This window comes from Hippopotamus amphibius, chromosome 1, assembly GCF_030028045.1.
Source record: "Hippopotamus amphibius kiboko isolate mHipAmp2 chromosome 1, mHipAmp2.hap2, whole genome shotgun sequence".
NCBI classification, from domain to species: domain Eukaryota; kingdom Metazoa; phylum Chordata; class Mammalia; order Artiodactyla; family Hippopotamidae; genus Hippopotamus; species Hippopotamus amphibius.
Window position 1 is genome coordinate 228,488,102 of NC_080186.1, and position 13,776 is coordinate 228,501,877.

Here is a 13,776-nt window from a genome sequence, read left to right on the forward strand (position 1 = left end):
TACCATTTTTCTATAGACTGCATATATGTGTTAATATACGATATTTGTTTTTCTCTTTCTGACTCACTTCACTCTGTATGACAGTCTCCAGGTCCATCCATGTCTCTACAAATGTCCCAGTTTCATTGCTTTTTACAGCTGAGTTATATTCCATTGTATATATGTACCACATCTTTTTTATCCATTCATCTGTTGATGGGCATTTAGGTTGCTTCCATGTCCTGGCTATTGTAAATAGTGCTGCAGTGAACATTGGAGTGCATGTGTCTTTTTGAATGATGGTGTTCTCTGAGTATATGCCCAGCAGTGGGATTGCTTGGTCATATGATAAACTCTGTTTTTAGTTTTGCAGGGAACCTCCATACTGTTCTTCATAGTGGCTGTATCAATTTACATTCCCACCAGCAGTGCAAGAGCGTTCCCTTTTCTCCACACCCTCTCCAGCATTTACTTTTGTAGATTTTCTGATGATGCCCATTCTAACCGGTGTGAGGTGATACCTCGTAGTTTTGATTTGCATTTCTCTAATAATTAGTGATGTTGAGCAGCTTTTCATGTGCCTCTTGGCCATCCATATGTCTTCTCTGGAGAAATGCCAGTTTAGGTCTTCTGCCCATTTTTGGATTGGGTTGTTTGTTTTTTTGATATTGAGCTGAATGAACTGTTTATGTACTTTGGAGATTAATTCTTTGTCTGTTGATTCGTTTGCAAGTATTTTCTCCCATTCTGAGGGTTGTCTTTTCGCCTTGCTTATAGTTTCCTTTGTTGTGCAGAAGCTTTGAAGTTTCATTAGGTCCCACTTATTTATTTTTGTTTTTATTTCCACTACTCTAGGGTGTGGATCAAAAAAGATCTTGCTGTTATTTACATCGAAGAGTGTTCTTCCTATGTTTTCCTCTAGGAGTTTTATAGTGTCTGGCCTTACATGTAGGTCTTTAATCCATTGGGAGTTTATTTTTGTGTATCGTGTTAAGGAGTGTTCTCATTTCATTCTTTTACATGTAGCTGTCCAGTTTTCCCAGCACCACTTATTGAAGAGGCTGCCTTTTCTCCATTGTATATCCTTGCCTCCTTTGTCATAGATTAGTTGACCATAATTTATCTCTGGGCTCTCTATCCTGTTCCATTGATCTATATTTGTGTTTGTGCCAGTACCATACTGTCTTGATCACTGTAGCCTTGTAGTATAGCCTGAAGTCAGGAAGCCTGATTCCACCAACTCTGTCTTAACTTCTCAAGATTGCTTTGGCTATTCGGGGTCTTTTGTGTTTCCATACAGATCGTAAGATTTCTTGTTCTAGTTCTGTGAAAAATGCCATTGGTAATTTGATCGGGATTGCATTGAATCTGTAAATTGCTTTGGGTAGTATAGTCACTTTCACAATGTTGATTCTTCCAATCCAAGAACATGGTATGTCCCTCCATCTGTTTGTGTCATCTTTGATTTCTTTCATTAGTGTCTTATAGTTTTCTGAATACAAGTCTTTTACCTCCTTGGTTAGGTTTATTCCTAGGTATTTTATTCTTTTTGTTGCAATGATGAATGGGATTGTTTCCTTAATTTCTCTTTCTGATCTTTCATTGTTAGTGGATAGAAATGCAAGGGATTTCTGTGTGTTAATTTTGTATCCTGCAACTTTACCGAATTCATTGATTAGCTCAAGTAGTTTTCTGTGGCATCTTTAGGATTTTCTATGTATAATATCGTCATCTGCAAACAGTGACAGTTTTACTTCTTTTTCAATTTGGATTCCTTTTATTTCTTTTTATTCTCTGATTGTTGTGGTAAGGACTTCCAAAACTATGTTGAATGTGAGAGTGGACATCCTTGTCTAGTTCCTGATCTTAGAGGGAATGCTTTCAGTTTTTCACCGTTGAGAATGATGTTTGCTGTGGGTTTGTCATATATGGCCTTTATTATGTTGAGGTAGGTTCCCTCTATGCCCACCTTCTGGAGAGTTTTTTATCATAAATGGGTGTTGAATTTTGTCAAAAGCTTTTTCTGCATCTATTGAGATGATCATGTGGTTTTTATCCTTCAGTTTGTTAATATGGTGTATCACATTGATTGATTTGCGTATATTGAAGAATCCTTGCATTCCAGGGATAAACCCCACTTGATCGTGGTGTATGATCCTTTTAATGTGTTGCTGGATTCTGTTGGCTAGTATTTTTGCATATATATTCATCAGTGATATTGGTCTGTTATTTTCTTTTTTTGTAGTATCTTTGTCTGGTTTTGGTATCAGGGTGATGGTGGCCTCATAAAATGAGTTTGGGAGTCTTCCTTACTCTGCAGTTTTTTGGAAGAGTTTGAGAAGGATGGGTGTTAGCTCTTCTCTGAATGTTTGATAAAATTCACCTGTGAATCCATCTGGTCCTGGACTTTTGTTTGTTGGGAGATTTTTAATCACATTTTCAATTTCATTACTTGTGATTGATCTGTTCATATTTTCTTTGTCTTCCTGATTCAGTCTTGGAAGGTTATACTAAAAGTGCTAGATTCTTTTTTAATTGAAGTAGAGTTGATTTACAATATTGTGTTAGTTTCAGATGTACAGCAAAGTGATTCAGTTATACATATGTATATGTATGTATCTTTTTTCTGATTCTTTTCCTTTATGGGTTATTACAAGATACTGAATATAGTTGCCTGTGCTATACAGTAAATACTTGTTGTTTATATATTTTATGTGTGGTAGTGTGTATCTGTTAATCCCATACACCTAATTTATCCCCCCACCTTCCCCTTTGGTAACCATGAGTTTGTTTTCTATGTCTGTGAGTCTGTTTCTGTTTTGTAAATGAGTTCATTTACTCTATTTTTTAGATTCTACCTATAAATGATATCATATAATATTTGTCTTTCTGACTCACTTCACTTAGTATGACAATCTCTAGGTCCATCCATGTTGCTGCAAATGGCATCATTTCATTCTTCTTATGGCTGAGTAATATTCCATTATATATATATACCACATCTTCTTTATCCATTCATCTCTCAGTGGACATTTAGGTTGCTTCTGTGTCTTGGCTATTGTAAATAGTGTTGCTATGAACTTTGGGGTGCATGTATGTTTTCTAATTAGAGTTTTCATCTTTTCTGGATATATGCCCAGGAGTAGGATTGCTGGATCATATGGTAACTATTTTCAGTTGTTTAAGGAACCTCCATATTGTTTTCCATACACATTCCCACCAACAGTGTGGAAGGGTTCCCTTTTCTCCACACCCTCTCCATGCAAGTGCTAGATTCTTATGTGGTAATTAATTTTTATTACTTTTTAAAATTTTATGTTGTGGTCCTTACCAGATGTACCTCCTGTTTAGTCATTTTCAGAATAAGCTACCAAAAGTTTATAATTTGGCAATAATACTGATAGCTAATATTTATTGAGAGCTTGTGTGCCAGGTACTACACTAATAAAAATGAACATTTACAAAGGGAGTTCAACTCGAGGATAGATGATGCCTTGGAGGACTGGGACGGGGAGGGTGGGGGGGGAGTCGAGGGAGGGAGAGAATATGGAGATATGTGTATAAATACAGATGATTGAACTTGGGGAAAAAAATTTTTTTTTAAATGAACATTTAATGTATGTGCCAGAGTATATATAGTGTTGTTTAATCACCACATCAACACTATGAAGGTTGTTACTATTATAATACCCATTTTACACTTGAGGAAAATAAGACGTAAAATTAGGTAACTTGCCTGAGTTTATACGGCTAGAAAGCAACGTAGTTTGACTCTCAATTCCACTCTTACCATAATGCTGATTATACCCAAACTGCTTAAAGCATTTATTAACTACCTTGAGGTTCATATTAATATTAATCATATTCCTTTCTTTAATCATCCTTTCTAGCTAATTCTCTCTTAGGTATTCTAGGTATCACTTTTATTATTAAAAACTAACTTTAAGGTCAGAATTGTGCTAGATTACTTTAGAGTGTGCTAATCCCTCTTATTCTTTATGAAATTCTTCTCCATCATGTCTTACGCTAAAAACTCAGGCATTGCAAATTTTAATTTAGAATCTCCCATTTCTTATATTGTACCATGTCCCTAATCAGGTCACACCTTCCTTTTCTTATTTTATTCATGTGTTTAGTAAGTATTTATTGAGTACTTCCTATTTTCCAGACAGTACTATACAGCAATAGACAACACATAGAAAAGTTCTGTCCTTGTGGAGCTTACATTCCAGGGAGAGAAAGAAAGACATCCATCAATCAGTCAATGAATGGATGGTGAATGAATGGGTAAAATATATATTTGGTGCAGTAAGTGCTATGAAGAAAAGCAAAGCAAGGAAAGGAGCATAGAAAATATTGGGAAGTTGGAGTTGATATTTTGCATAGGGCAGTCAGGCTAGGTCTCACTCAGAAGATGACATTTGGCCTGAAGGAAATGAAGGAGTGAGCTGTCCAACATCTGGAAGGGAGAACATTCCAGGAAGAAGAAGAAAGTACAAAGACCCTGAGGCAGGAGCATGTTTGGGATACCCAAGGAGTATGTATGTGGCTCTTGTGTTGGATTAGAGTAAGCAAAGGGGAGAGTAATAGAAGATGAGGAACAGAAGGAACAGGATACCAGAGCTTATAGGCTTGTAGCCCTTTTTTAAGGGCTTTGTCTTTTTCTATGCGTGAGATGGAAAGCCACTCGGGCTTTTGAATGGGGAAGTGACAGGGTCACTTTGGAAAAGTAGGTTGACATGTGCATCAAAGGTGAATGTAATAGGTGTAAATTGTATTGAGTATATACATAAATTGTAATATGATTTTATTCCATTTTTCTCTCCTTCTTGGAGGTGATACTCATACTCTGGATTTTTGCTAGTAAGCCCATATTTTGAATAGCGTGTTTAGAATGGATAATACGTTTTAAAAAGAACTTGATCAAAGGAAAAATCATTCATGCAAAAATACTAGAGTGGCCCAGAAACTCACCTACAAAGAACACTTAAAAGAATTGGGACATTGATCCCAGAAAAAGTAACTCTCAGGGGAAACACACTGTCTTCAAACATTTAAAGGTCTGTCACAGAATAGTAAACAAATTTCAGTCCTGCCATTTAGTAATTTGGGGATACTAGGCAATTTATTTAAGGTGAGATCATGAAGGACTATGGTCAGAGTTTCAGGGTCTCCATCTTGTAAATCAGGATTATTATGTACCTAAACAGTAATTATAAAGGCAAAATGGAAATATGTAAAGAGTAGTACCTGCTAAATAATAGGCATATCGTAAGTGATAACCATTTTTATTGTATGGTGTTGCCTTATTGGTAGTACCCTTATTAATTTAAGAAAGATGTGTAAGTACATGCTTCTCATATATGTATAATTATTTATAAATTATTTACCCATACTGTGTGAGTCTATATACTTTATTAAAGCTTAATTTCTTATTTTTTAGTTAAAAATGAAATAGAAATTCTCACATTTTCCTCTCACATGTTAATGGATCATCTTACAGACTCTTTGAGGTGTCACCTGCACTCTGGAGACCACTGCCTTAGAGTACAGAACAGGTACCTACAGGGAAAATTCACAGAGAGACAGCTTTTGGCACAACAACGAAATTTTAAAATAGCTATTCTGCTGTCTACTGTTTTAGTTACTGGCATTATCATTCACCCAGTCACCAGTGGCTAGAAACTGGGGGTCTGTCCTTTATTCTTCCCTTCCTTATCCCAGCTATTAAATCAGTTACAAGTCCTCTTAATTATTTCTTCTTAATTTTTTTCATAGCTCTCTTCCCTTCCAGCCTCACTCTGGGCCCTCATGATCTCTCTCTTTAATTATGCTAACATCCATCTAACTTTTCCCAAACTCATCTCCCAGTGAAAGTCTTTCAGTGTTTCCTCAGTAAACTTTCAGGTTTTTAAAACAGAGTATTTTTGCCTGTTGTGCACAAGGCCTTCATAAGCTGTCCCTTCTAACTCACCAGCTTTCTGTCTTGCCACTTCCCCATTTTTTCCGTGTCCTTAGCCATAACGACCTACTTAGAGGTCTTTAAATATACCATGCTCTCTCACCCTTTCATTCTTCTGCATGGGCTGCTGCCTTTGTTTAGAATTCCATCTTCTCCTTCCTGTCCTAGCTGCTTCTCAGTTTTCAAGACTCATTTCAGGCACAATGTCTTTTTTAACCCCTCTAGTCTAGCTTACATGCTTCCAGGGTACCCAGTGCTCACTTGTATTACAGTAGACTGTGATCATCACTTGGTGGAATGAAAGAAAAATAATTTACAAGAGTGTGACAGAGTGCTTTTTGATTAGTATGGTCTAGATTCAGTTTCTGATTCTGTCATTTACTAGCCAAGAGACCTTGATCAAAATACTTAACCTTTCTTAGTGTTTTCTTTTTGTTTAATAATGCTGCCTTTCTCATATTATATGAAATAATACATGTAAAATATTTAGCACATTGTCTGATACTTACAGCAAATGTTAACACTCAGTAAACATTGCCTGTCATTATTATTAATTATGCTGATAGTTGTTTGACAGTGAAATGAGCTGCCTTATAATGGAATCTCTGCATCACTGTAGGTATTTGCTCAGTGACTCGATGTATATATTCCATGGGACAATAAAAGGGATTCATAAGATAGGGAATTGTGTTTTCCATCATCCTATCCCACATCTATGAAACTTTCCTCCCCATCAGAATCTTTTCACAGCCTGTACATACCACCTTTAAGGCATCGTAACCAAAAGTAGCCTGTTCTTCTTCAGTACTTTCATAATAATATATAGCATGATATTTGTCACACACTGCTTTTTTATGGTAAGTATTTACAGTCATAAAACGGAAAGTTTAGATAATCACCTAGCACAGTGTGTAACTTAAGCACTTAGTAATTGGTAGATCTCTCCTTTCCTTAATCTGTTATTAGAACTTCATTCCATAGGCAATGAAAAGATATTGATAGTTTTGAGCCCACAGGTGATTTGATCACAGCAGTGATTTACCAAGATTACTGGGACAGTAAGTTGCAGGATGGATTGCAGGGGAAGGACCTATGGACAAAGACAAAAGTTAGTTAGCTGATTCAGTATTTATACCTCATTGAATACTTTCCAGTTCACATTTGGGGAGGAATGGGTATAGTGGAAAGAAAATAGGTTTTGTAGGTAGGTGTTCTGATATGTGAATAAGACCATCACAGTCTAGCAGTTCATAATTTTTCCAGGAGGAACAGCAAATTGCTAGTTGAGATTTGTGTTTTTTCTCCACCACCACACCCCCACCTGCTGCCCCGCAGTGTTATTCTACAAGTTGTTGTACATGGAGGATCAAAAGACACAAATGAGGGAATGTTATTCTTTTAAATATATAGGAATTAATAAATCTAGGGACTCTGAATACTCTTGTATGCTAATTGTTTTCTTATGCATTATTTCATTTTATTTTTCACAATAACTCTAGTAAACGGTATTATTTCCTTTTAACAGATTAGAATGAAGCTCAGAGGTTAAATCATTCATTGTCCATAAGAGACAAAAAAAAAAATGGAGGGGTGGAGTGGGTTTCAAAAACCCAAGTCTACTGATTATAAGTGTAATGTTTTATCATTTCACTGTACCACTGCTGCAGTGGGATAGCTGAATACATGTGCTCATTTCTGTCATGTTAATCTCAAGGTGGGTAAGCCGAGTGTAGTATCCACAATTATCAGCATGTATCCATTTGAGCCTCAGCGTTTGTTTATACACAGAAACACACACACACACACACACACCCTTTAGAAAAAGAGAAAAAGGCAAATCACTCACTGTCTGTTTAAACTCCAGTATTAGCCATAGTGAAGGGAGATATTGGTGATCTGCTTGCTCATAATTCCCAAATGATTAGGTACTGCTTTTACACTTGCCCTGAGCTGATTATGTAAATTATCAGCAGGAAGTAAACCTATCAATTCTTTATCCCAAAGCTTCTCAGACATTGATGGACCTGTGATCATCTAGGGATTTTGTTAAAATGAAGATTCTAGTTCAGTAGACTGGGACGGGGCCTGGAATTTTTTTCTAATTGCTCAAGCGATGCTAATGCTGTTGAGCTTGCACCTTTGGCATACAGGTACAGAATTTTTATTTTTGTCCCAAATATATAATTATTTATATAAAGCTGCAATTGTAGTATACACACTATTCATGTTCTTTGCTTTTTTTATACTTAGCTTTTATTCCTATTTTCTGCATAATTTTCATACTTATGATTTTTAATTGCTATATAAACTGTAGAGTTACTATAACACTACTAGGAATTTACATCTATTCTCAGTTACTTTGCCATTCTAGATACTGCTGCATTGAATTCCTCTGGGCGTATACCTTTTTGCTGTTTAATTATTTCCCTAAGATAAATTCCCAGTAATAGTTACTAGGTCAAGGAATAAGAATATCTTTGTTGTTTAATGGGTACAGAGTTTCAGTTTTGCAAGAAAGAAAATGGATAATGGTATTTGCACAACAATGTGAATATACTTAATGTCACTGAACTGTATACTTAAATTATGGTTAAGATGGTAAATTTTATGTTATGTGTATTTTATCACAATTAAAAATGTTATAAAATAAAAAGAAAGTTATTCTCCTCCAAAAAATATATATTTTGTATATATATACACACATATATATAGATGTGTGTGTGTGTGTATGTACACTTTATATTTTGTTGCATAATAAAACATTTGGCCTTTTAGAAGGAGTGACCAAATTACAGTGCCACCTACATGTTTACCTTACTTGTACTAGTATTGTCTGAATGGTTTATTAAAATTTTTGCTAAATGGTTTAAAATGATTCTTCAAGGTTGCCTTAATCTGCATTTTTATTTCTATCACAGTTGAAATGTGAACAGTTGTTTTTGTGGGTCTTTTTACTATTTGTATTTACCTCATATGTGAAATGTACATTTATGTCATTGGCATTTATTTCTATTAAGACATTGATCATTTTCTTTAGACTTACTGGAGCTGGTTCTATAGTATATTATCGTATTTTAAGTAAATATTTTTTCCTGTCTTTGTTGTCTTTTTAATTCAGATTTAAGTAACTTTATGCTTTTACATCCTACAGGTGAATTATGGAAAAGTATATAATGACAGTAGAAAAGGATTGAAATTCACTGTCTCCTGTGGCTGCAGTTCAGAATTTGTTTTTGTACCATATGGTAGCACCATTGCTGTTTATACAATTTACTCAGGAGAACAGATAACTATGCTTAAGGGACATTATAAAAGTGTTGACTGCTGTGTATTTCAGTCTAATTTCCAGGTAAGAATGCTGCTTAAGGGAATTCAAAATGTTCGGGTAGCTAGCTTGCCAGACTAGTTGTATATAAAAGAGTAAATTGCAATTTCATTCTAAGGAATTATACTGTTTATCTACATATGAGCCAGGATTTATTAAATAGAGGATAATAGAGGATAGATTTTTTAGGTGGCATAGGATGTCTCTGTGAATCCATGTAATACTGTGCAACTTGACAGGGATAAATTCTTTCTTTTGCATATGGGTTCCATTTATTTAGCAGCTGAAAATCTATGGCAAATTAAAATAATTTCTTGCAAACAAGCTTTTGAAAAAAAAAAACGGAACGTGTATGTCTCATCTCAAAATATAGTTTGTCTTTCTTGATGTATGTATGTGTGAACGTATCTGAAATTTTGTTTATTTTTTTGTTATTTTCTGCCAATGGTTAATAAGTTTGCTTTAGGGTTGATGCAACTTACATAATTTCTTAAATACTTATGGTTTTTGTTTGTTTAACATCCTCACCTTTCTCTTTCATCTCACCAATGGAGCAGATTGTCTTTTCTGTAAAACTCTTGCATAAATTACCTCATGTGATCCTTTAAATGAGTCTCCAGTGTAGCAAAATTGTTGGTATTTTCCCTGTATTGTAGATAAGGAAAATGAGGCTCATGAAAATTAAATATTGAAAGAATGAAAATTATGGATTATTAGAGTTAGAAGGGACTTTATCACCTTATTCATTCGTTCATTCTCATTACTTAATTTGGGTCTCACACTGTGAAGTAAGATGTACAGGGCTGCTTTTTCAGCCAGCAGACATCAGCATGGCAGTATCCATTATTAAAATACTCAAATACGTATCCTGCTGTTTGTTACATAGCTATTATACTAAGCCCCGTAAATGACCTCCAGTTTCACCCCCTTCCCTGGGGCCTCCTAGACCCAGTAACTAAGAAGGACCTTCAGAACCGTGCTCCCACTCTATGTCCAGTATCTCTTCTGATTGGCCTGTGTCCTGTTGTACCAGTTATTAAATATTTTTAGTGTTACTTCTAGGAAAAGACTACTAAGGCAACCAGAGGGGTGATGTGACTTGCTTCAGATCTGCAAGTAGATTGACAGAGCATGATTATCCATTCAAAGAAATTCTTAGAATACAGTACCTCTTTTCTTATCCAGAGTCACTTAGAGACACAACCAAGATTACCAGTTGTTGCTTTCCACCAAATCAGAGCTTCCTAACAGGTGTTCCTAGAATGGATTAAAAGTGTGTCAAGATAACTGATCCCCCTGTCCCTGGAATAGCTGGGACAAGCCTAGGATAGCCAGAAAGCTGGGGTCAGTTGCCTTCTGACAAATACCATTTCTATATGTGCTATGCACTAAGGTTTGAATCACTGCATTACATCAGAAAGCTTCCAACTCTGATACCATTCCATCTGTTATGATTTCTGAAAAGGAAAATAATTATAAATCTAAATTATAAAAGTAAAGGAGAGTAGTATTTTTGCATCCATTCAGCAGCAGAACCCTTTTACCAATTATATATTACACAAAACTCGCTATCTGAAAATAAAATGGATATTTATAGTAATTCTGTCATAAATGTAAAAATATATACCCAACATCAAATAATGTTTATTTAACATTTAAACATTATTTAAACAAATAATGTTTATTTAAACAAAAAATTTATTTATAATAAATAATGATAATAATTATTTCCCCTTGACTAAAATAGGGATCCATGAGTCCATTCTGCTATTAGTAAGTAAATTGATAAATTTAAAGTCTGATGAGGAATGGGATATTTACATAGTCTCAAGGTAGCAGCCTACAAAATATTAATTACAAAGGTAAAATGAGTAATTTTACCTTGAAGAAGACTGGCATACATCAGCTTAATTAAATTATCAAAGTATGTGATATTCCTGGCAAGGATACATCACCTGACTTTAATAATGAGGAAACTTAAGACAAGGTTGTCTGACCTTGGTATCTCTTGGGTATATATCTTACCTTCTCAGGAAACTAAATTGCTCTAGGGTAGTGAGCATGTGAAAATATCTTTGCGGACTTCCCTGGTGGCGCAGTGGTTAAGAATCCGCCTGCCAGCAGTGGTTACAAATCCACCTGCCAATGAAGGGGACACTGGTTCGAGCCCTGGTCTGGGAAGATCTCACATGCGACGGAGCAACTAAGCCCATGCACCACAACTACTGAGCCTGTGCTCTAGAGCCCATGAGCCACAACTACTGAAACCTACATGCCTAGAGCCCATGCTCCGCAACAAGAGAAGCCACTGCAATGAGAAGCCCGTGCACCACAACAAAGAGTAGTCCCTGCTTGCCACAACTAGAGAAAGCCCACATGCATCAATGAAGACACAACGCAGCCAATAAATAAATAATTTTAAAGAAGATAAAATATCTTTGCATCATCCACAGTTAGTATAACCATACATTCTAGATTTAACGGTATAGCTGGTAGAATTTTGTTCCATTTAGGAAATTTGATAACTAAACATAATTTACTTAATTTTCTTTACATCTGTATTTCCTATAAATCACTTCATAATCTTATTTTCCCTTTACCCACAACCTTCACATTTTTTTTAGACAAATACTAATTGTACCATGCCTCAAATAGCTTTTGAGATGAATAACAGTAAAACTAAATAATTTCATACCAGATCAGGAAAAAAAGTTACAGTGTTAGGAATATTTGTGTAGAAATATATCTTTTGAGAAAAGTAAACATTTAGTCAGTCAGAGGTTTATAACCATTTAACATTTTGCTGTTTTCTTCTTTTTTAGCCCTTACTCTGTTTAGTAGCTTTTTAAAAAATTAATCTAGTATTTTACATCCTTTTTTTTCTCTTTTCACACCATGAGTATTTGGTTTATATCCTGCTCCTTTCTCTTGACGATATGAATATTTTCCACTGTCATTAAATATTATTCAAAAATAAATTTAGTGATTATATAATATCACATCATATTAATGCAACATAAATTTATATATAAATCATTACCCTGGACAATAATTTTTGGAAAATTATTGTTATTTTTTGTTATTTTAAATATAATATTGATAATATCCTTGAGTTTCATGTGTGTCTTTGGCATGACTTCTTAGAAATGCATACAGAAACTTTGACACATGTTGAGATTTCATTCTCTGAAAAGATTATAGCAATTTATACCCTCTGTATGTGAGAGTATCTGTTTCACTGCCCCATAGGAATATTTTCAGTACTAGCCAATATAACATATTTCTGAAGTTTTGTAGGGAGGAAAATGAACATTGTTCAGCATGTGCAGACAGCATATCCATAAAGACATTGACATTGACTGTGTATTAGCCCAAGCTTCTTATAAAATAAACTTCTCAACAAGCATGGCATATGAGTCTTAATGCTCTTCAGTTGAGTTTTTTTGTTTGTTTCTAAATATTTATTTATTTATTTGGTTGTGCCAGGTCTTAGTTGCAGCAAGCAGACTCTTTAGTTGCAGCATGTGAACTCTTGGTTGGGCATGCATGTGGGATCTAGTTCCCTGACCAGGGATCAAACCCGAGGCCCCCTGCATTGGGAGCGTGGAATCTTAACCACTGCGCCAACAGGGAAGTCCCTCTTCAGTTGAGTTCTTTTTTTGAACTTTTGGCCTATTTTAGCTAGAAACTCGTATGGTTTCTTCATTGAAGTCTTTATTAAAGCTCAGTTATTGACAGAAAAGGACAATATTTATTTCTTCCATTTTTTTTCATTCTCTGACACTTGAAATAAATGGATACTATGATTGATTAAAAACTACAATTGTTTTTGTCATTTTATTTTATTTTATTTTTTTGGCTGCGTTGGGTCTTTGTTGCTGCTCGCAGGCTTTTTCTAGCTGTGGCGAGCAGAGGCTACTCTTCATTGAGGTGCACGGGCTTCTCATTTTGGTGCCTTCTCTTGTTGTAGAGGCTTCTCTTGTTGCGGAGGCTTCTCTTTGCTGTGGATGACAGGCTGTGGGCACGCGGGCTTCAGTAGTTGCAGCATGCGGGCTCAGTAGTTGTGACACATGGGCTTAGTTGCTCCGTGGCATGTGGGATCTTCCCGGACCAAGGATGAAACCTGTGTTCCTTACATTGGCAGGCGGATTCTTAACCACTCTGCCACCAGGGCAGTCCTCTGTTTTTGTGAATTTTAATGTTAGCAAACTCTAACATATCCTAATGCTATTTTCAAATACAAAACAAAGCATTACTACATCTTAAACAAACAGAAAAGGCATCAGCCGAATTAATCTAATTGATCTAACCTAAGAATTAATCACTTAAAAAATTAATGCAGTTTATTTCAAATTGCTACCAGCTTTAAACTGACCTAACATTACATCTTCACTATCTGTGTTATAGGAACTTTATAGTGGTAGCAGAGACTGCAATATACTTGCTTGGGTACCATCTTTATATGAATCAGTTCCTGATGATGAGGAGGTAAATATTATTTATACAAATT

The 13,776-nt window shown here is 35.4% G+C and overlaps 1 protein-coding gene across 5 annotated transcripts in view; it reads left to right on the top strand.

Annotated features, from left to right (window-relative positions):
• The window catches only part of ERCC8 (ERCC excision repair 8, CSA ubiquitin ligase complex subunit), a 68,763-nt gene that overhangs the window by 40,931 nt on the left and 14,056 nt on the right, over positions 1–13,776 (top strand). For all 5 annotated transcript variants that reach the window (XM_057742921.1, XM_057742929.1, XM_057742938.1 and 2 more), the window contains 2 exons: positions 9,093–9,290; positions 13,674–13,754. In XM_057742921.1, the coding sequence (XP_057598904.1) occupies positions 9,093–9,290; positions 13,674–13,754 (279 nt within the window). The remainder of the gene's footprint in view (positions 1–9,092; positions 9,291–13,673; positions 13,755–13,776) is intronic.